The 21,323-nt window shown below is 34.6% G+C and overlaps 9 protein-coding genes and 3 pseudogenes across 12 annotated transcripts, besides 8 other annotated features; 9 read left to right on the forward strand and 3 right to left on the reverse strand.

The window, feature by feature from the left end:
* Positions 1-3,222: part of a mobile genetic element that runs on past the window's edge.
* TVAGG3_0645350 (protein of unknown function, DUF4107 family) lies at positions 1,860-2,375 on the forward strand (the record flags this gene model as incomplete). Its single annotated transcript, XM_001295241.2, has 1 exon — positions 1,860-2,375. The coding sequence occupies one exon, from the start codon at positions 1,860-1,862 to the stop codon at positions 2,373-2,375; it is 516 nt and encodes a 171-aa protein (XP_001295242.2).
* TVAGG3_0645360 (uncharacterized protein) lies at positions 2,521-2,955 on the reverse strand (the record flags this gene model as incomplete). Its single annotated transcript, XM_001295240.1, has 1 exon — positions 2,521-2,955. The coding sequence occupies one exon, from the start codon at positions 2,953-2,955 to the stop codon at positions 2,521-2,523; it is 435 nt and encodes a 144-aa protein (XP_001295241.1).
* A 141-nt stretch (positions 3,223-3,363) lies between the features above and the next one.
* On the forward strand, positions 3,364-3,606 carry TVAGG3_0645370 (ankyrin repeat and sterile alpha motif-containing protein; the record flags this gene model as incomplete). The annotated part of the gene is made up of 1 exon (XM_001295239.1): positions 3,364-3,606. The coding sequence occupies one exon, from the start codon at positions 3,364-3,366 to the stop codon at positions 3,604-3,606; it is 243 nt and encodes an 80-aa protein (XP_001295240.1).
* A 585-nt stretch (positions 3,607-4,191) lies between these two features.
* Positions 4,192-4,232: a mobile genetic element.
* A 364-nt stretch (positions 4,233-4,596) lies between these two features.
* Positions 4,597-4,682: a mobile genetic element.
* A 161-nt stretch (positions 4,683-4,843) lies between these two features.
* Positions 4,844-4,932: a mobile genetic element.
* Positions 4,933-5,093: 161 nt separating this feature from the next.
* Positions 5,094-5,182: a mobile genetic element.
* A 161-nt stretch (positions 5,183-5,343) lies between these two features.
* Positions 5,344-5,431: a mobile genetic element.
* A 952-nt stretch (positions 5,432-6,383) lies between these two features.
* Positions 6,384-9,530: a mobile genetic element.
* Positions 7,362-8,132, forward strand: TVAGG3_0645440 (MULE transposase domain-containing protein; the record flags this gene model as incomplete). The annotated part of the gene is made up of 1 exon (XM_051241419.1): positions 7,362-8,132. A coding segment is annotated over one exon (771 nt), but the record flags the coding sequence as incomplete, so codon positions are not given.
* A 142-nt stretch (positions 9,531-9,672) lies between the features above and the next one.
* On the forward strand, positions 9,673-10,491 carry TVAGG3_0645450 (phage tail repeat-like family; the record flags this gene model as incomplete). The annotated part of the gene is made up of 1 exon (XM_051241420.1): positions 9,673-10,491. One exon carries the CDS (start codon positions 9,673-9,675, stop codon positions 10,489-10,491), a length of 819 nt encoding a protein of 272 aa, XP_051088007.1.
* A 762-nt stretch (positions 10,492-11,253) lies between these two features.
* TVAGG3_0645460 lies at positions 11,254-11,919 on the reverse strand (annotated as a pseudogene). Its single transcript has one exon. A coding segment is annotated over exon 1 (666 nt).
* A 504-nt stretch (positions 11,920-12,423) lies between these two features.
* Positions 12,424-21,323: part of a mobile genetic element that runs on past the window's edge.
* On the reverse strand, positions 13,283-14,112 carry TVAGG3_0645480 (annotated as a pseudogene). The gene has a single exon. A coding segment is annotated over exon 1 (830 nt).
* On the forward strand, positions 14,547-14,702 carry TVAGG3_0645490 (uncharacterized protein; the record flags this gene model as incomplete). Its single annotated transcript, XM_051241421.1, has 1 exon — positions 14,547-14,702. The coding sequence occupies one exon, from the start codon at positions 14,547-14,549 to the stop codon at positions 14,700-14,702; it is 156 nt and encodes a 51-aa protein (XP_051088008.1).
* Positions 15,545-17,488, forward strand: TVAGG3_0645500 (DNA/RNA polymerases family; the record flags this gene model as incomplete). Its single annotated transcript, XM_051241422.1, has 1 exon — positions 15,545-17,488. One exon carries the CDS (start codon positions 15,545-15,547, stop codon positions 17,486-17,488), a length of 1,944 nt encoding a protein of 647 aa, XP_051088009.1.
* Positions 17,543-18,403, forward strand: TVAGG3_0645510 (uncharacterized protein; the record flags this gene model as incomplete). The annotated part of the gene is made up of 1 exon (XM_051241423.1): positions 17,543-18,403. One exon carries the CDS (start codon positions 17,543-17,545, stop codon positions 18,401-18,403), a length of 861 nt encoding a protein of 286 aa, XP_051088010.1.
* Positions 18,719-19,381, forward strand: TVAGG3_0645520 (uncharacterized protein; the record flags this gene model as incomplete). Its single annotated transcript, XM_051241424.1, has 1 exon — positions 18,719-19,381. One exon carries the CDS (start codon positions 18,719-18,721, stop codon positions 19,379-19,381), a length of 663 nt encoding a protein of 220 aa, XP_051088011.1.
* TVAGG3_0645530 lies at positions 20,266-21,069 on the forward strand (annotated as a pseudogene). The gene has a single exon. A coding segment is annotated over exon 1 (804 nt).

Below are 21,323 nucleotides of genomic sequence, written 5' to 3' on the forward strand. Positions count from 1 at the left end.
CAAATGAGTTCAATATCATAGCGTGAGAAACCTTGAAAGATAACGAAGTCAGTTATGAGACGTTTTATGTTTAAAGCAAAAACCTCCATGTTTGCATAAGTATTGCTACAGTTAAGTGGTAATGTCTGACTTTAGTAATGATGTTAGCTAATGGTGAGTCAGGCTTTGACACTAAACCTTTTCCGGCGAAGTCGTCGCAAACGAGCAGAGTGTTTGAAGGATACTTTTTGAAGGGGTATTTTGAAAGTTTTGACAGAATGTAGTTTGTAAGTCGTTTCATATCGTAAACTCCTGAGTATTGACGTAAGTGGTGTTTGTCAATAATTCTTTCCATCTCTTCTGAAGTCTTTTGCATTCCTGACTGTATAAATTCAACGATGGCATAATATTTCCTCTTACGTCGAATGTAACGTTGAAGAAATTCAATGAGTTCGCTATCTGGAACTTTAACGACAGAGGCTTGAACTTTTGACATAAATGTTTTCGCTGTTGAGTCCATAGAGTCTGAAGTTGCTGATATAATGATTTGGTCATAATATGAATCTTGACCTAAACGCTCTGTTATGAGTATATGACGAATGAGGTTAAATGTCTTACCTGACCCCATCTTTCCACAATAGAAATAAACACCATTTGAACAGAACTCATAGTCCTTACTGAAAGGAAGAATGAGAGAAGAGTTAAGTTTGTCTGTAGTTTCATTCATGTCTTCATCTACGTCATGTATTAAATGCTTCATTTTATCTCCATTAAAAATGCAAGTCAGAAATATTCAGAACATAGCACCGAGTCTAACTGACAAGAGTATAAAGATATACTATGAACACGTTATGATGAAACCAACCAAAATTCAAGAAAGTCAGTATACTTATGAATATCCAAGACACTGGGTAGAGTATGTAGGAGGTGAGAAAGCTATTGAAATAAGACAAGTTAGAAGTATTCCAGCAGGAAGGACAATATTATTGAAGAACTTTAATGTTTTGAGGTATAATGATGAAACAAAGAAGCAAGATAGTTTTCCTGTTGCTGTGTATGTGAACCTAGACACAGGAGATGACATGAAAGTTTTTAACACAAAGCTTCAAACGGTAGTGAGAGAACAACTGACTGCGGAAGGACATCCATTACCTTCAGAAGTTACCATAGCATATAATTTTGAAACAAACTCAATAGATTTTAAAGTCATCTCTGCAAAGAAGTCAGGTTTTACATTTAATGAAGCAGATGTATATTCGAATGAAAACTTCAAAGCTATTGCATGGTTAGATAATGACGATTGCTTTAAGAAAATATTTAAATACAGTGACTCAACGATGTCAATAGATGACCTTCGTGGAATGTTACCATCGACGTTTACAGTAGAAGGTTCAGCAGGATTGCTTACAAGATTGTCAATTGGTGGTATTTGGTCTCGTGAGAACATTGTTATAAAATCCAGTATAAGTGAATTTGCTGAAGAATCTATATTATGTCTTTCAAACTACATGTATTCGCCGCCGAAGCATTATAGTATAACAAACTTTGTCAGTAAGTTTAACATAAGACTTGTCGAACCTTCTTCAATGAAAGATGTTGTGCTACCTAAAGACGGAAAGGATGGACTCATTATTGAGATGATTTTAATAGCATATTAAATGAGCTTGTTCTTAAAGGTCGTTCATGATGAAATAACTGTTGTAGAAGATGTTAGCAATTGTTCAGACATTTTGAAGCGTATAGATATAAGAAAGAAGTTAGATAGACCGCAAAGCGGTGAGGGCGAAGCACGTGAGAATGTTTATGTTTCATTGACTTTCTCCAGTAACGAGAACTTTTATGAGATAATATTGAAGAGAGATGATTTTAATATGGTGTAAATGGTAGCTTGGGCAGCTTTAGGCGCAATGGGAACAAAAGCATTAGCATTTGGAGCAAAAGCACTTGGAGCTTATGACGCAGTAAATAAAATGAGTGGAGGAAGGGTTTCGAAGACATTAGATGCAAATAAAGGAAAGATTGGAGGCTGGGTTGCAAAGAAGTTAAGATTAAATAAAATAGGGCTCATAAATAAAGCATCCAATTTGGTTGCGACTGAGTCAGAAAATGCTTTAGGAAAGGACGATGAGTTTGCAAAACATGCAAAAGACTTTAATGACCAGATGAAAGGTGAAACAATGCATTTAAATAGAGTCGATGGAACTCTTCCTCCACCAGTAGTTCTTCCGTATGGTCCCTATGGAATGTATGGAAACCCTTACGAAAGACCATTTGACCCATTGACTGGTGGAAGTAACTGGTATCATTACGGACGAAGAAGAAAGACAGTCAAGTTGGAGACAGACGTGAAGAAAGCAACTAAAAAGAAACCAAGGAAGAGAGTTATAAAGCAATGAATTCAAGTGGGTGAAAAAAGAGGTGAAAAAAGAGGTGAAATCTCACCACTTCACCTAAATTTATTTTTGCGCTATGTTTTCATACGTGTGAGGGTGGTGATATCATTAATTTTTATATAAATGACAGAACAAAAATATAACATATCTACTCAACAGGAATGAGACCCTTACTGACTATGTATTCGTTTAATGCTTGATGAAAACAATGGTACATATTATCGTATGGGTATACACAGCGTCTGTTTCCATCGTCGTCGTATATGTAGAGCTCAAATCCAGTCCAACCTTCTTTTGTACAATATGTAGCTTTATTTAAGTATGCATTTATGTAGATAAGGCAATTTTCTTCATCGCTCCAGAAATAATTTTTATTCTTTGTTGAAATAGTTTTCGTTCCTCTGCGACCATAAGGAATGTATGCAATGAACTTTGCATCATAAGGGATTGTAATATATTCAGGGTTTCTTTCATCGTCAATGGGTCTGTCTTTGTTAAAATGCATGTTTCTCAGTTTTACTTGAGTTTTGAATAGTTCACGGAAACGTTCTGGGAAAGAGTCATAGTAAATGTAGTCGGACATGTCTTTGTAATGAAATAAAAAATTTAAAAAAATAAAAATAAGGTTATTTTTATTTAGTGAGGACGGTAGTGAAGTCGTTAGTAAAATCATTAGTGAAGTCGTTAGTGAAGTCGTTTATGTGTCAGATAGTTTTGTAAATATTTAAGGTTAAGTTGGTGTTACGGTTGTGTTGTAAAATATACGTTACTGGTTTCGTAAAGTATCAAAACCGCTAAGTGGTGTACGGAGGCGCGCAGTGCCACAGTACACGACTTAGGGATACTAACTAAGGATTCATAGTTAAAACTATTGATTACCCTTTTGTTTGTGAATTCATCCTTTCTGCATTGCCTGAAATCGATAAAAAATACCAAGGAATTCTTTACTGTGCTAGATCAATTATAATTAGTCGCTATCGCTATCTGAGTAATGTTACATTATGCTGCAATATATTTTTGTGATGTTGATTTTGATCTTATTAATTTTTCGTTATCATCACTCGTCAACATGCAAGACAATGAAGAGAAGACTGCTCTTCATTATGCAGCAATTAATGGTAACACGAATTTTGTAAAGTGGTTGACTGGGAGAGCAGATTTTGAAATAAGTGATAATGAAGGGAAGATACCTTTACATTATGCAACAATAAGTGGTAATGTGAAAACAGCGTAAAAAGTCATAGAAAATACCCGAAATATTAGAAAAAGAGATATCATTTCAAAGTTTCCTCTTCAGTATGCCCCCAATGATTTAGATATGTTCAAATCCCTTATTTTTGATTATAAAACACGAAAAAGGTATTACAAACTAGAAGATGCTTGGGGGTGCCTTCCATATGCAAATCCATACGTAGAAGAATTCATTTGGGAATGGGCACATGGTTATTGGGAACCGTGGGATGCATAATCTATTTTGAATATTAAATTTGTATTATAACTTATATAATAAACATTTTCATTCTGCACAAAAATGTGAAATCTTTCAGCTATTCAATCACAAATGAAGAATCAGAGGGGATTTGGAGAAATTTCCAACAGATCCATGAGTTCATACCATATAGTTTATACAAGATAAACTCTTTTTTTTAATTTTAAAATTTATTTTCAATTTTTATTAGCGAAGCAAATTGAAATCAATTGTTCATGGCCTTGAATTATAATTTAAGATTTTTTGCCAATGCCGATTTAATTAACCTTCATTTCCAGGTATCATCGTCACTTTTATTCTGGTGGTAAATTTTGTATAGATCAGATGAGGTGTTACATATTAAGTTCTGTCAAAATGTAAGCTATTGAATTTTTTGAGAGAGAAATAATCGTCGAGGAAGTAAAAAGTGACGCTTTAGGAAATATTATTAGAAATATGATAATAAATATATTTGGAAAAAATATGTTTTTTTCAAAAATTGAAATGTTCATAGAATATTTTGAAATATGTAGGGAATTGAATTCGGTAATATATGATAAACAGGATTTTTAAATTTCAAGGAAAAATAGCTTTTGTGAATACTTTTGAGAACTCTTCTCAAAGATCATGATTCAAATATATTAAAGAGCCAAAATATTAGAGATGAGTTCATAATCAAAATTTTACATTTTAATTATTTAGAAAAACGTATTAACCTCAATAAAAAATATCTCAAAGATTAATAGTTAATTTAGGGTTTCCTAGCTATCTAGAGGGAATTGTTCCTTATGATGTATATATTTATAATGTATGCATCATAAGGAACAATTCCCTCCTTAAAACGAGAAAACTTGTTCGAAATTGTTTATCATTTCGAACAAGTTTTCTCGTTTTTAATAACAAACTAAAGGCTATGAGGCACTGATTATATATTAGTGCCTCATAGCCTTTAGTTCCCAGTAGATAGCTGGGAAACTTTCTCCAAATGATAAGTTATTTAGAGAAAGTTTCCCAGCTATCTAGAGGGAATTGTTCCTTATGATGTATATATTTATAATGTATGCATCATAAGGAACAATTCCCTCCTTAAAACGAGAAAACTTGTTCGAAATTGTTTATCATTTCGAACAAGTTTTCTCGTTTTTAATAACAAACTAAAGGCTATGAGGCACTGATTATATATTAGTGCCTCATAGCCTTTAGTTCCCAGTAGATAGCTGGGAAACTTTCTCCAAATGATAAGTTATTTAGAGAAAGTTTCCCAGCTATCTAGAGGGAATTGTTCCTTATGATGTATATATTTATAATGTATGCATCATAAGGAACAATTCCCTCCTTAAAACGAGAAAACTTGTTCGAAATTGTTTATCATTTCGAACAAGTTTTCTCGTTTTTAATAACAAACTAAAGGCTATGAGGCACTGATTATATATTAGTGCCTCATAGCCTTTAGTTCCCAGTAGATAGCTGGGAAACTTTCTCCAAATGATAAGTTATTTAGAGAAAGTTTCCCAGCTATCTAGAGGGAATTGTTCCTTATGATGTATATATTTATAATGTATGCATCATAAGGAACAATTCCCTCGCTGAAGTGAGAAAACTTGTTCGCAATCATTTCGCATTGCGAACAAGTTTTCTCACTTTTAGTTCCCTGTAGAAAAGATCGAAATTTTATTGTGATTTTAACTGATCTATATTTCGCTTGCGTTATTTGAATCTTTTCTTTTGCAATATGTCATTCCTTTCACTTTTCGAATTTCATTTGCCTGCATGCTCTCTCGTTTTGGTTGAAAATCAACTCAATCTTAAAATGAACTTCTTCATTCTTTACAATAAATTCAATTTTTTTCGAGATATATCTTTATCTACCCCTATGTGAGCTGCATATTCTTTCTCGCTAAATTCTTTTGATTCTTCAGAGCTAAAAATCAAGTTTAATAAAAATAATGTTTATTCATAATTTTGAAAACCAAATTCAAATTTGAATGAGAATTTTTGAAAAAAAATATAGAATATTTCAATAGTTTGGAATCTCTTCAACTTCCCACTGCTTATTAACACATTTTTTCCAGAGCGGTTTATCATCCTTGGTCCATTTCTTAAATTTGTTGTAAACCTCTCTTGGAGTGTATGGTCGAACTCCAATTTTTGGATGAGCGCCATGTGGCATGTCATTGTATTTTTGCCTGAATTCTTCCAATTCCTGATTGATGCTCTCAAATTCTGAAGACTTTGGAGCATTTTTGTCCAGTGATGGCCAGAGGCGTTCAATTTTGCCATTTTGACGTGGCATGTATGGAGCTGATTTTCTGATTTGAATGTCATAAGTACTCAAAAATTTTGTGAACTCTCCCTCATTTTCTTTACCGTTATCTGACCAGAAACAGAAAGGTGCTCCATATTTTTGAACTGTTGCAATTGCCACTTTTGAAGTTTCTGTTGAACTTTTGTTACGAAGCAATTTCAATGCTAACAAATAACGACTTTTGTCATCAATTATTCCATAAACCGGTAAAGTTTCTGGTTCTTTCAAAAAATGAATAGAGTAGGTGACAAAAGTGCATACTCTTAAATTAACCTTAAATGTTGATTTTTCGATATTTTCGGTATTAACCTTATTGTAAATTTTTCCGGTGATAAATTTATCACACTGAGGTTATTTTTCCGGTGAGATTTTTAACCTTGATTTAATGAAATTAATATATATAAATTTTATTATTTTTAATTTCGAATGAGTATAATAAAATATTTTTTATGTGTTTTTGTTTTTGATGTGATTTGAATTTTGTTAACTCTTTTCAAAATCACTTCATTTTTATGATTTCGGTGGACTTAGAGGAGCTTATTGCTTTTGGTATTAAACAGGAAGTCAAGGGCGGTGTCCCATACAGAAGAAGAACGGGATCTCCAAAGCAATATGTCACTTATTCATGTTCGTATCCCCTATGCAAGGCAAAATTTAGGGTTGAAGAACAAAATGGAGTGTTTACTATAAGCAAAGTTAATGAATAACATTGCCATCATATAGAAGTTGAAATGGGTTCACATTACGCGAGTAAATTTTATCAAAAATGGATCGAACTTTATATTAAAAACGGTGGAAAGCAATTTCTTGCTCAAAAAGCATTTTTTGATAAGTTCGGAATTGATACGAATAACAAAGAAACGATGAAACTTTTCGCGCAGTCTACTGATGCTTTAAAGCACAAATTTTATCGCCTTGATGAGATTATTGCACAAAGATTATCAAACGATCCTTACACTTCTTTGGAAGCATTTTTGAATAATTTACAGGAAGAGTGCCCAGATGATCTCGTTCAATTTGATTACAATGGAGATTTTTTCCGAGTTTACAATCAAATATATATGCACCTTTTGCTGCAAAAGAATTGGTGCATAGCATTGATAACCCTCTCCACGTCGATTCCACTCATTCTTTAATTAAAGGAAAGATCCAATTGTTTGCAGTAACAATGAAAACAAGTCAAAACACAATTTTCCCCTTTTGCTATTTTTTAGTGAACCCTCAGACATCTGAAAAAATTCAAGAATGTTTGGTGAAATTCTGTGAGTTTGCGCACCTGGATCCACAGCATTGGAGCGCTGACTGTGCGCTAAACATTGCTCGCGCAATTGAGGACGGATTTCCTCTTGCGCAGCTCAGTTGGTGCGCTGTGCATGTTTTACGCGCATGTGCAAAAGTTGGAAGCTATTTTGACAATCCACAGAATTTTGAGAACTTCTATTTAGCAATGGACTTTTTGACATTACGTGCAGATGCAACGAATGCAGAAAAGCTGGCTGAAGAGTCTGATGAAACATATGAGTTCTTGACAACAATGTTAGAAGAAGAAGAACCGCGCGCTTTGAAGTATTTCGATAAACAATGGAGAAGAACCAAAGAACATTGGATGATGTTATATCGTGGAGAAGGTGATTCCACGAATAACATTGCGGAATCACACTTTCATCAATTAAAGCAAACATTTTTCTTGGGTAAGAAAAATGAGCGCATTGATGACATCGTCATAACTCTCATCACTGTTGTGATTCCAAATGCGATTATTAAGGTTCAAGTCGCTAATGTTTTGAATGAAGAAAGAGCAGTAAGAATTCTTACAAGGGCAGGTAATCAGATTGTTGAGCAAAGAGCTTCAAAACACGATGAATGTTTGAAATTAATTCAACACATTTTGGAAATTGTCGAAAGCCGAAGGATTGAACCTAATGTCCTTATTCCATCTTTGAAGGCAATATTAAATTTGGCACAAAGAAGTTTAAAGGAAGAGTAAGCAAGATTAGATAATTTGGACTTTTTTTAAAATTAATGAATAAACAGTATATTTTTGAAGTGTAAGCTTATTTACCTGAAGCTATATTACTTAATATAACATTCAAATTATTGCTATTTATTGGAGAACAAATTTATGTAATTTTCACATGAAAATTGATAAATTTGTATTTCCTTATGATAATCAATTTTTGTATTTGTAGAGAGTCTCCCTCATGATATCAAGACTTGGCTATTAGTCTTTATCCATTTTTGAAAATTGTATTGTAAATTGTAAGAATTTCTGAATACTACTACTATAAAATATAATTGCTTATCAATGTATATTCTCCCTGCATGATATCAAGACTTGGCTATTAGTCTTTATCCATTTTTGAAAATTGTATTGTAAATTGTAAGAATTTCTGAATACTACTACTATAAAATATAATTGCTTATCAATGTATATTCTCCCTGCATGATATCAAGACTTGGCTATTAGTCTTTATCCATTTTTGAAAATTGTATTGTAAATTGTAAGAATTTCTGAATACTACTACTATAAAATATAATTGCTTATCAATGTATATTCTCCCTGCATGATATCAAGACTTGGCTATTAGTCTTTATCCATTTTTGAAAATTGTATTGTAAATTGTAAGAATTTCTGAATACTACTACTATAAAATATAATTGCTTATCAATGTATATTCTCCCTGCATGATATCAAGACTTGGCTATTAGTCTTTATCCATTTTTGAAAATTGTATTGTAAATTGTAAGAATTTCTGAATACTACTACTATAAAATATAATTGCTTATCAATGTATATTCTCCCTGCATGATATCAAGACTTGGCTATTAGTCTTTATCCATTTTTGAAAATTGTATTGTAAATTGTAAGAATTTCTGAATACTACTACTATAAAATATAATTGCTTATCAATGTATATTCTCCCTGCATGATATCAAGACTTGGCTATTAGTCTTTATCCATTTTTGAAAATTGTATTGTAAATTGTAAGAATTTCTGAATACTACTACTATAAAATACAATTGCTTATCAATGTATATTCTCCCTGCATGATATCAAGACTTGGCTATTAGTCTTTATCCATTTTTGAAAATTGTATTGTAAATTGTAAGAATTTCTGAATACTACTACTATAAAATATAATTGCTTATCAATGTATATTCTCCCTGCATGATATCAAGACTTGGCTATTAGTCTTTATCCATTTTTGAAAATTGTATTGTAAATTGTAAGAATTTCTGAATACTACTACTATAAAATATAATTGCTTATCAATGTATATTCTCCCTGCATGATATCAAGACTTGGCTATAAGTCTCTATTCATTATGAGTATGACCCCATTTTTTTTACAAAAAGTGCCGAATTGCAACTTTGTCCCAATCTCAAAATGAATATCCACATGCCAGATTGAAAAAAAAAAAAAAAAGGCATTGGGGCTTCCAGGCACTTCGTGCCCTCTAGCCCCGAAGATGTTTTGTCACTTTTCTGTCACTTTTCAGGGAAAAAACATTTTTATTGTATATAAAATGAATTTTACAAAACCACCGTTACCCTTCTTTGGAAATAAGAGTAGATGTAAAGATATTCTATTGAGAGAACTTAAGAAACTACCGAATGGTCTAACATTTGTAGATTTGTTCGGTGGAAGTTTCTATATATCTCATTTGTGCCATATTGTATTCCCAGACTCAAAGATTATATGCAATGACTTCGACAACTATATGAACCGTCTCAAACATATACCAGACACAAACAAAATATTGAGTGAGTTGAAAGAAAAGATACCTATAGGTAAGATGGAACGTATACCATTAGATAAGAAAAATACTGTCAGAGAGGTTTTGAAAAAAGCAGAGTATATTGACTGGGATAGTATATCTTCTAGACTATTGTATAGTGGTTCTATAAGAGTTCATGACATTGAAACACTTATGTCAAACGTTTTATATCTTAACTATACAAAGGTTTTCAAAGAGAACATAGAAAAATATACTGAGGGTATAGAGTTTGTGAGATGTCGTTGGACAGAGTTGTATGAAAAATATAAAGACAAGGAAAATGTTTTCTTTATAGTGGACCCGCCGTTCTATAACACATATGATTTTCAATACCAAGTAGACTGGACTTTGAGAGACTCTTTAGAAACTTTAGACGTTATACATAACCATCCATGCTTTTACTTTACATCCGATAAAAGTGGTTTGGAAACCGTTATGAGATGGTTAGAGGATATACATGAGTATGATTTTAGATACGATAAGATAGAATATGAGAGAGGTCCTATAAACCGGAGAAAGTGTCATAACAAAGAAATTTTATTGGTAAGTAAATGTGGTTTGAAATAGGACTACTTGTTTTAGGTTTTTTCCATTGTGTCATTTACTTATTTGACGTGGCAGAAAAGTACAGAGAATATGAAGATGAACCAATGCCTGCAAATGTCCAGTATATGTACTCGTAAGAGATATTTTTATCTAATATTAAATGGACGCACAGAACTTAGCGAATGCACAGCAACCTGGACAACCAAACCCAGAGAATATTCCAAATGAAGTTAGAATACAAACTGCAATGGCAAACTATGGTCAAGTGCCAACAGATGTACAAATGCAAACTGCCATGTTCAAATGACGCTGCGTTAGGTTTGCCACCATGGTATGCAAATATGAGATGGAAAGAGTTTTATACAAACCCTGAAGTGGGATATAAACAACTCTATGCAGATGACGCGAACACAGGAGTTGACCAGAGTATGTTTTCTACCAGAGGAGAAATAGAATGTATGAGCTCCAGTTAAAGAATGCTATGGAACTCAGAAGGAAACGTAAGAGACTAGGCGGACATTAGATTTTTACATATAGTAAAATGGGTTTCTTCAGTAGTATTGGAAGCTTCTTCAGAAGAGTTGGAAGAGGTATATGGAATGGAATAAAATCTGTCGGAAGAGGAATTTGGAACGGAGTCAAAAATATTGGTAAAGAGTAGGTCAGTTCGTTGGTATTATACCTAAAGACCTGAACCAGAAGAACAAGCTCCTGTTATACAACAGCCTGAACCTGCACCACAGTCAAGTTGGCAACCAATCCAACACCTCAACCGTATTAAAATTATATTTTACCGTTCGATAGTAGTTGTATATGAAACTAAGTTCTAAGTAAAACGCATGGTATAATGGAACTATTCTCTTTCTTCCATCTGTTGTAAACCATACTTGAAAGTCTGAAATACTTCCACTCGGTGGTTCATATAGCTTTGTAGGTTTTTCGTAAAAGTCATTTGCCAAGCATAAAAAAGAGTTTTGTGCACCAGAAAATGAAGCATGAACTATAATAGCATCTGAGTCGAAAACATTTTCATATGTTCCATTAGGGTTTTCGACTTCATAAAAGTCCGGGTGTACTGGATATTCTGCAGGCTGATTTAACATCCTCAAAAATCTATACCATGCCAAGTTGTTATATTTTGTAGAAATATAAACGTTTTCTCCAAGGTCTTCTATTCTATTGAATTTAACAGTTGCATTTTTCCTGTCATATATAATATCGAGATGGTACTCTCCTTCGTCAATGTTAAACTGGTTTGCATATTCGAGATAGATATCGTTTATTTTTTCTTGAAAAGCTTGAAGAGTTGTTTCTAAGTTTACAAGCAAATTCACTTGTAAAATTTTCCCTGTTCAAATTTCTCATACGTACGTTTTTTTTGTTATAGTATCGAACTTCAAAAGCGACCGTAAATGGGAAACCATGTATGGCTTCTGAAATGAACTTCATTCTACGAAAGCCAATAGCTTTTGTGACGGATGGGTCTCTTAACCATCTTAGTGGGTAGTCAAAGCGATAGCCTTCATGCTTTACGGTCTCTGTCTCAAACTTTTGACCGACATTCGTAAAAAGTTCATCTAATGGTTTAGTTGTAGCAACTCTAGAAGTTTCTTTTTCTATTGGAAGCATATTTTATCTAGAATAAAAATGTCAAATGAAACAGCGTCTATGAGAGAAATACAACACAACCGACAACTCATTTTGCAAGCTCTAAATAAGAACACAACAAACTTTTCAAACTATTCTAAGATATCTGAGTCATTGAAAGAAGGAAACTTAAAACTGACATTAAACCCATTGACAGATGAGTTTCTGTTTCAAGACAGTAAGAACCATACTGTTTGTATAAATCCAACAAAAGGAACCTTAAACGAGAAGCCTATAAAAGAACTTCTTTTGAAAGCAGATATTGACAACAAAGCTGACAAAGAGTATGTCATTGAAAAAGTTCAAGAAGAACATGACAGAGCAGATGCAACATATGCAACAAAAGCAGATGTTGACAACAAAGCTGACAAAGAGTATGTCATTGAAAAAGTTCAAGAAGAACATGACAGAGCAGATGCAACATATGCAACAAAAGCAGATGTTGAAAAGAAAGCTGACAAAGAAACTGTAGATATGTTGACACAAACGGTTTCAAGTCATACCAGAGGTTTAATGGAAGATGGACAACAGTTGAAAGAGCTTGAGAAAGGTGTTACAGAGTTAAGGAATACAAAAGCAGACAAAACAGAGCTTCAAACATTAAAGACAGAAATACTTCAAACAGTATATCCTATAGGTTCTATTTATACGTCAATGAACTCTACCAGACCAGAAGTAGTACTTGGTTTTGGAACTTGGACTCAAATAGTCGACAGGTTTTTGTATTGTGCAAACTCTTCAAAGGAAACAGGTGGAAGTAAAACGATTTCAGGTGAAAACCTACCTGCGCACAGTCACTACATAATTTAAGTACATCTGAAGCAGGTTGGCATAAGCATAGATATTGGGATTGGTCAGCAATGACAAAAGGTAAAGGATATGATGTTAAAGACGACGTTCAGTTTGCTATAAATTGTTTCTGGGATGACACAGGGAGAGGAAACCATACACATTTGTTTCAGGGTATACGCAAACAACGGGACAAAGTAAAGACTACATGCCACCTTACATGACAGTTTACGCATGGTATAGAAATGCTTAGTCGTCATTTTCAACTTCTTTAGCATATTCGTCAGGAGTTGTCTTATATTTGTTAGGAACTGTCTTTGAAAGTATACCACCTTGAACCTTAACAAGTTTGAAACGAGGTCTGACAATAGTAGTTTTATCTTCTGCTTGCAGTCTGTACATTTTGCCATGTTTGCCTAAAACTTCATAATATTCTCTTGTATACTTTCTTCTATTTTTACGAACACGAATGTGAGTACCTGTCGGTTCCCATTGTTGTCATAGTCAATAGTATTTTCATATGGGTCGCGTTTAGGTATTTCTATTTTTACTTTGTCACCTTTCTTAAGTTTGAAGCCTGGCATTCTTTCTTGTTTGTCTCTTTTGACTAAACTATTAAATATATAGTCTTTCTCTAAGTCGGGTTGTTTTTCATTTCTTCGGGGGAGTGGTTTCCCAAACCTTTTTGTTTACGGTTATTGTAAATATTTAAAACTTGTCTCATCTTTGCCATGGAGAAGTGTCTATACTTGTCGTCATATGACATTTCATTACTTCACCACCTTGTGGTTGGTTTAAGTCTCTTAAGATTTTTATACAACTGTCAATGACACCAAGAGCAGAATGGTTTTGGTCGACAATGAAATATTGGTTTACATTTTTTGAACGCAGATAGTTTTTAATATCGTCTGATTTGAAAGAACTTTCACAGTCAGATGTCAGTTTTGTTGGATGGTATTTGTCAACGAATATTGTCAAAGCAGTTTTCACATCTAAAATATTTTTGGACCATAATGGTATGGCTTCACAGTATCTTGTGTTTTGACCGACAAATATTAGCCAGTATGGTGGTCCATCTTCTCTATACCTCGGAATGTTTTCCAAGATATCCATAAACCAAGCATTTGGTGTTGAACTAAAGATTTTTACCATGAGTGCTTTCTTTGTTGCTTTAGAAACATACGGGTCCTTGTTTGAATTCGTCATTTTTAACCCATAAGAAATGGGTTTATTTGGCGCATTAGCAGGAGTCGCATCTAGATTTTTGCCCGCAGTGGGAACACTAGCCAGAGGTGCATTTGGAATTGGAAGGAAGATTTTGAGTACATTAGGTATACTGAAAGAGAAAGCACAACCTATTATACAAACTGTACAGAAAGGTTGGGAGTAGCACGAGATGCAGCAAATCTTATTCCAAATCCTGAAACAAGAGGAAAAGTTCAAGGATGGATGGACAATGTAGGAAGACAAGCAGGAAACTACTATAACAAAGCAAATGACTACTATAACCAAGCAGGCACTACATGGACCAAGGTGAAAGATTCTTTAACAGAGGATATAACCATGCACAACAGTGGGTAAACAACAACCAACCGCAACCGCCTCAAACGTGGGGAATGTAAATTTTTTACTGAGATGAAATGAACAATACAGCATTGAGACAAATGGGCTCAAGATGGATTTGTCGGCTTCCAGCAGTTACACAACCACGTGTTTGTCAAGTTCTTCCTATACCTCAGGAAGTTTTAGACCGACTTAAAAAACCTCAACAACCAGTTGAAAACAAACCAAACTAAAATTTTTTACTGAGATGAAATGACCGAAGAAGTTGAAACGGTAGATTTGACACCACAAACAAAAAGTTCAGAACCATTGTCAAAACCTGTCAAAGAACTTACAGATGAAGAGAAAAATTCAATAATAGAAAGTGTGAGGTCTGGAAATACAAACCTAACTACAAAGTCACTTTTCATAAAAATGGAACGGCAGTATCTCAAAAAAGAAACAGACTCTCACAAATAAAATATTGAAGTCTGAAGGAATTTTCGAGACAACAGATGAAAAAGTTTACTTCACTGACCAACAGTTCATTATAGAACATCTCATTGACTTAGAGTCGAAATATTCTAAACTTTACAACAAACACAAAAAGTTGAAAGGAAAACAGAAACAAATGGCATATGATATTTATGAAGATGTTGACGACACAACTGTTCAAGCAAGTGAGGTAAAGTCAAAGGAACCAATAGAAGAAGAAAAACAGATAGAAGAAGGTGAGCCAAAAACTGAAGATAAACCAAAACCAAAGTTTAGTTTGGAGACTAAAAAAAGTCAACCTTCATTAGCTGGTATGGTTGGCGTCAAAGCTTATGATAGCAGCGTGGTTATGTAAAGTAAAGAAAAAAAATATTTTTTTATTTTTATAAAAATGCCCCCGTATAGAATGGACAGAAAATCTGCTAGAATAAAAGCAGAGTTAGAAAGATATGGTTGGAGAGTTTCAAAGAAGTTTAAATATAGGAAGGGAAAGCCAATAAAAGTCTATGACAAACTGTCTGGTCTTCGCTATGAAATGGACTTGGAAACAGCACGTGCAAATTATCCAAACAGACTTGAGAGGTTAGAAGAAGAACGTCTTATGGACATGCCTTTCAATGTTAATGAGCCACAGGTTGATGGACACGACGGCTTTGCCAGATTCTACTGGAAACATGACGAACAATTGCATCCTTTGAGGAGGAAAAAAGGGAAGGGTGAAGACGCACATGCTCCCATGGAAAGAACAAGATATGCATATGAAAAGTATCGTGAAGTTAGAAGTAAAATTACATCTGGTCGAACCTTTACAGTAAACTTTGACGAAGGAAAGAACAAAGAAGGCTTCATGGGAGTACTTGCTGCAATTCAAGACGGAAATAAGAAAGGATACAATCTCAGACTAACCGTAACAGATTTAGATGGTCACATTTACTATGCACATGGCAATGTCACAACAGCCGCACAACTTCTTGACGCTTTCAAGACTACAAAGAGAGAACAAATGTTTGACTCCGACTCAGATATTTTGAATGCGATTGAAGGAATTGCAAGCGTGAAGTTTGAATGGTACCAACCTAACCCTCAAGCAGTCAGACAACATGCTGGGTATTTCCCGTTCAGAAATAAGTCTGACATTGACTTGACAAGGTATGGAATTTACAATTCAATTGAAACAATTGTCAATGAACCTTGTATTCTTACATGTCTCAGGAACTCTGGTCTTGTTACAGATGAGAAAATGAAGTATCTTGAGTCATGTGTGAAAACAAGGTACATTCTTAGAAGTCAATTGGCAAAGATTGCACCGTTGGCAAATGTCAATATCCGAGTCAACATACCGACTGAGAAAGGTTCTTCACATGACGACTATGTTGTTGACTTCAAATTGCCATGGTTGAAGATTGTACTTGTCCACAACCACTTCATGTTGAACGAAAGTCTTACAAACCCATTGTTCGGAAAAGGCAAGTGCAACATTGTCAAAGCTGTTAACATTCTTTTCGAGAAAGGCTTGTTGGAACCAATTCCAGATGACAAGCTGACAGAAACTTTTGTACCAAAAGACGAAACAAACTTTTCATTGTTAGCAAGACCAAAAGTTGTTCCAGACAAAGTTATAGTACAAAAGAAGTACACAGCTCCAAAAGGAGTTGGATTGTTCGGATACCAACCTGAACCAGAAGAACTTCCAATGAGGTTGCAAGAACTTCAAGATGCTATAAACAAACTTCCATTGAGACATCCGATTGACGTCAAATTGTATTGGAGAGCTTCTGAGTTAGGTCAGAAAATTTTATATGAAACAGGTTGCTTCGACGATGTTTATGAGATAACAGGCGAAGTTTCTCAGAAGATAAGAGACTCACTTGAATTTCCACGAACTGGGCCGATTGGATGCGACAAGTTCGACTCAGACGAAAAGATATACTATGTCGACCTTAACGCTGCGTACATGAGGTTCGTCCAATATATCCCGACTGGAATTCCAAACGAAGACGGTGAGTTCCCGGGAAAGAACTATACAGTTGGAAAAGTCATACAACAACTCTATGATATTAGGAAAGCTTCAAACCCCAAACTTGCAATGACACTCAAATTGCTTATGAATTCGACATGGGGGTATTCCATTAAGAAACCTCAAAAGATGAAGAGTAAACACTATGAGAAGGTCGACAACTTTGTTGAAAGGTTCTCCCCTTTTGTTTTGAAATACGAATTTACTCAAGGTCAAGGTGGCTCAGTAACCACAGTAAAACCTATTGTCGAACATTGGTCTTATCCTCAGTTCGCAAAGGCAGTCCTTGACAACTACAACAAATTTTTCTCGGAAGTTAAATCCAAAGTGAAGGTATACTATGAGAACATCGATGCACTCATGACGAACGAAGAAGGGTATAACAAACTCATTGAAATGGGAATGGTCGGTGAAAAGATGGGCCTTTTTAAGCTAGACAAGGTATTTTCCGAAGTTCATGTTCTCTCCAAGCGTAAGTACTGGGCCGTACTTGAAGACGGCACAGAAATAAAACATTGCATGAAATAAAACATTGCATGAAGTAAAAACATTTTTAAAACAGTATATTTTTACATATATAAAATGCTTCAGGTTGAAAAACAAAGAACAAAAGCAGCAGATACAAAACCGTTAGACTATATCTTTACAAACGCTGGTAGGACTATTTCAGATGAAGAAATTTCATCCGGAGCTTACAGGTTTGACTATCCAATTCGTTGGCTTCAAAGTCCTTCAGATGCAAAGGCAATAGGATTTAGAAGAGTTTTGTTTTCAAATAGAACTAACGCGTTTATGTTCGCAGTATATTTTCACGGTCAGTATAAAGGTTCTGACGGTCTAATAGAAAAATTTGACGAAATGAGAATCTTTACAGTTCGTTCAGACGAAAGTCTTGAAAAAACTCTAAATGACTTTCAAACTCAAATAAACAAATACTACTGGGAATTTCAAGAAAAATACCACTCTTTACTAAATGGAACATACTATCTAAAACTAGAATACGACAAGATGAATTCCACCGTTTCATTTCAAAAGATTGAAATTAACCCTCCAAGAGATACAGAGTTTTTATATTGGGGAGTAGACAAACGTTCTTGGGCACAATTTCTTCGGTTACTAAACCAGAACGAACCATTGCCACCAGATGGTCCATTTAAATTTATACTTCCACCAGCAGATTTGACAGTTTATAGAAACGTGTTCGACCCTCAAAATGTCATGTGTCATGCAAGTTTCAGTTCAAGCAACAACAGTTTTCTATGTATCGGTAAGGACTTTTATGACTTTGCTTCTAAATTCTACGAACCACCTAGTAACAGTTTCTCTGACTTTCAAGTTTGGTTCACAACAAACGGTGTGCAGCATATTATACCATTGTACTATGACTTTTATCTCGAATTGTCTTTCATATACAACTACGGAAAAGTGCTGAAAAAGTATTGAAAAATATATTTTAGGCGAACCAGGTCCCTCGGTCCCTCGGTCCCTCGGTCAACTAACATCTTTTTGAAAATGGTGACAACATGACATTTTGACAACAACACAGGAAATAAACTTCACCCGTTGAATTTTGTATAAAAAAGCAACCGCCGGAATTCCGGCGGTTGGTATATTCTTCACAAAATGCTTGTTTTGAGGTCGAGCCACAAACGAATGTCCGACGGTTAAGCCACAAACGAATGTCCGACGGTTAAGCCACAAACGAATGTCCGACGGTTAAGCCACAAAAATATTTTTTATTTTTATTGTAAGAACAGTATGACAGTCGAAGCAAAAACGTTCACGAACAAATCTAATGGCGAAACATTCACAAAAGGCACTTACAACGGTATTGAAGTCTTACGTAGAGACAAGGATGGTTATATAAATGCAACAAAGATCTGTCAGCAGTTTAGGAAAGACTTTAGAAGGTTGTTGGAAAATAAGTCCTGGGAAGAGTATTTTAAGGCATTTTGTGAAGAATATACCAACCCGCGGAATTCCGCGGGTTGCTTTTTATACACAGTTCATGCAGGAATTCCCGATGAAATCAAACAGGTTAGAGGAACGTATGTAGACCCAAGACTCGTAAACTATATAGCAATGTGGGCTTCTCCAAAATATTGCATAGCAGTTGGAAAAATTATGGACTCCATAGACAAGAAAGTTCATGAGAAATTAGATGAAGAAGAACTTGAAGATACAGCAGAGAATGCTAAACCTTTGTTCGAAGAAGAAGTTAGAAAAATGCATGAAAAACAAATAGAACATGAACATGAGATATGTTCTGGTTATAGAGACTCTCCATACGAACTAGACCAATGGGAACAAGAAGATTTAAAGAGAGAATTTAGAGAATATGAACTCGCTAAAGTTTCATTAGAAGCTACAGAAGAGAGGTTAAAAGTTTGGGGTCGTTTTGTACAAAAATATTGTGAGTAAATGAACCATTTCTTTTTATTGAATTCGGCAAAAATATATTTTAGGCGAACCAGGTCCCTCGGTCCCTCGGTCCCTCGGTCATTTTAACTTCTCTGAAAAAGTGTGACAACATGACATTTTGACAACAACACAGGAAATAGACTTCTTCGTCAATGTTTTGTATAAAAAAAGCACCTGCCGGAATTCCGACGGGTGGTATATTCTTCACGAAATGCTTGTTTTGTCAAGACTTTCTTCGTCAATGTTTTGTATAAAAAGCAACCCGCGGAATTCCGGCGGGTGGTATATTCTTCACGAAATGCTTGTTTTGTCAAGACTTTCATCGTCAATGTTTTGTCATGACTTCTTCATCGTACATGTTTTGTCATGACTTCTTCATCGTCAATGTTTTGTATAAAAAAAGCACCTGCCGGAATTCCGGCGGGTGGTATATTCTTCACGAAATGCTTGTTTTGTCAAGACTTTCTTCGTCAATGTTTTGTATAAAAAGCAACCCGCGGAATTCCGGCGGGTGGTATATTCTTCACGAAATGCTTGTTTTGTCAAGACTTTCATCGTCAATGTTTTGTCATGACTTCTTCATCGTACATGTTTTGTCATGACTTCTTCATCGTCAATGTTTTGTATAAAAAGCAACCCGCGGAATTCCGGCGGGTGGTATATTCTTCACGAAATGCTTGTTTTGTCAAGACTTTCTTCGTCAATGTTTTGTATAAAAAGCAACCCGCGGAATTCCGGCGGGTGGTATATTCTTCACGAAATGCTTGTTTTGAGGTCGAACCACTTTTGGCTCCACCGTAGAAAACACACAAAACTCTTGAATTCGGCAAAAATATATTTTAGTTTTTTAAAAAAAAATATTTTTTTATTTTTATTGTAAGAACATGTTAGCAACAACAGCACCAAACTCGTTAGTCATGAACCCAACATCTATGTTAGTAGAGATGAAAAGCTTCATTCCTTCTTCATATACTTTCGAAACAGAAATCCAGAAGATAAAGCAAGAACTTCTCCAAGGAGATTTAGACTGTAGTGCAAAAGATGAAACAAATGAACAGTATCTTTATGAAATGCAGGATATTATTGACCATCTACCTAAACTTCCTGAAATACAACAACAAAAGCTTACTATTCCAGAATTCGATGAAATAGAAGTGAAACCAACTGACTCAGTAGAAATAAAGAAGTTCATACGAAAGGTAAACTATGAGTTTCTTGGATTTCATTGCAACCACAAAGACTGCGATATGGTATATTTCATTGACATATATAAATCTGAAGAATTTAAGACCTACGACAACTTTGTTTCGTTAGTTGCAAAATGTGTATGGCAGATAAGAGATAAAGATAGAAGAGGTAAAGTATGGAACGGACAAATAAAACCAGCAGCCTTTGAGTTAAAGAAAACCATTTACGCCTTAGTCATACTTGCAGGTAAGGTTTCAATGTACAATGCTAAAATGAACCCACAATGTTCAAAATGTAAAGCAGCAATGAAGAAATATAACTACTCCGTCAAAGAGATAGAACGTATGCGAAAAGACTATACTGACTTAAAGAAAGAAGCAGAGAAACCAGCAGAAGATAAAATGGACATGTTGACATTTCTGAACAAAAAACTATCCAACTGCTAACGATTTCCTTCTTTCAGATGTCAAGAAGAAATATAAAGAAACTTTCGGTATCGTTAAAACTTTTGATATCCTTCGTGAAGAAATAGAAGCTACAAAACTGTTTAAAGTCATGAACCATCACAACATATACCATGTAAAGCGCTTGTAAATAGTTATGGTAGAAATATATTTTTGCCTGATTTACGCTCATTTACGATGAAAGTCTTGACAAAACATTTACGATGAAGTATATTTCCTGTGTTGTTGTCAAAATGTCATGTTGTCACACTTTTTCAGAGAAGTTCATTTGACCGAGGGACCGAGGGACC

This window comes from Trichomonas vaginalis, chromosome III (genome assembly GCF_026262505.1).
Source record: "Trichomonas vaginalis G3 chromosome III, whole genome shotgun sequence".
NCBI classification, from domain to species: Eukaryota; Parabasalia; order Trichomonadida; family Trichomonadidae; genus Trichomonas; species Trichomonas vaginalis.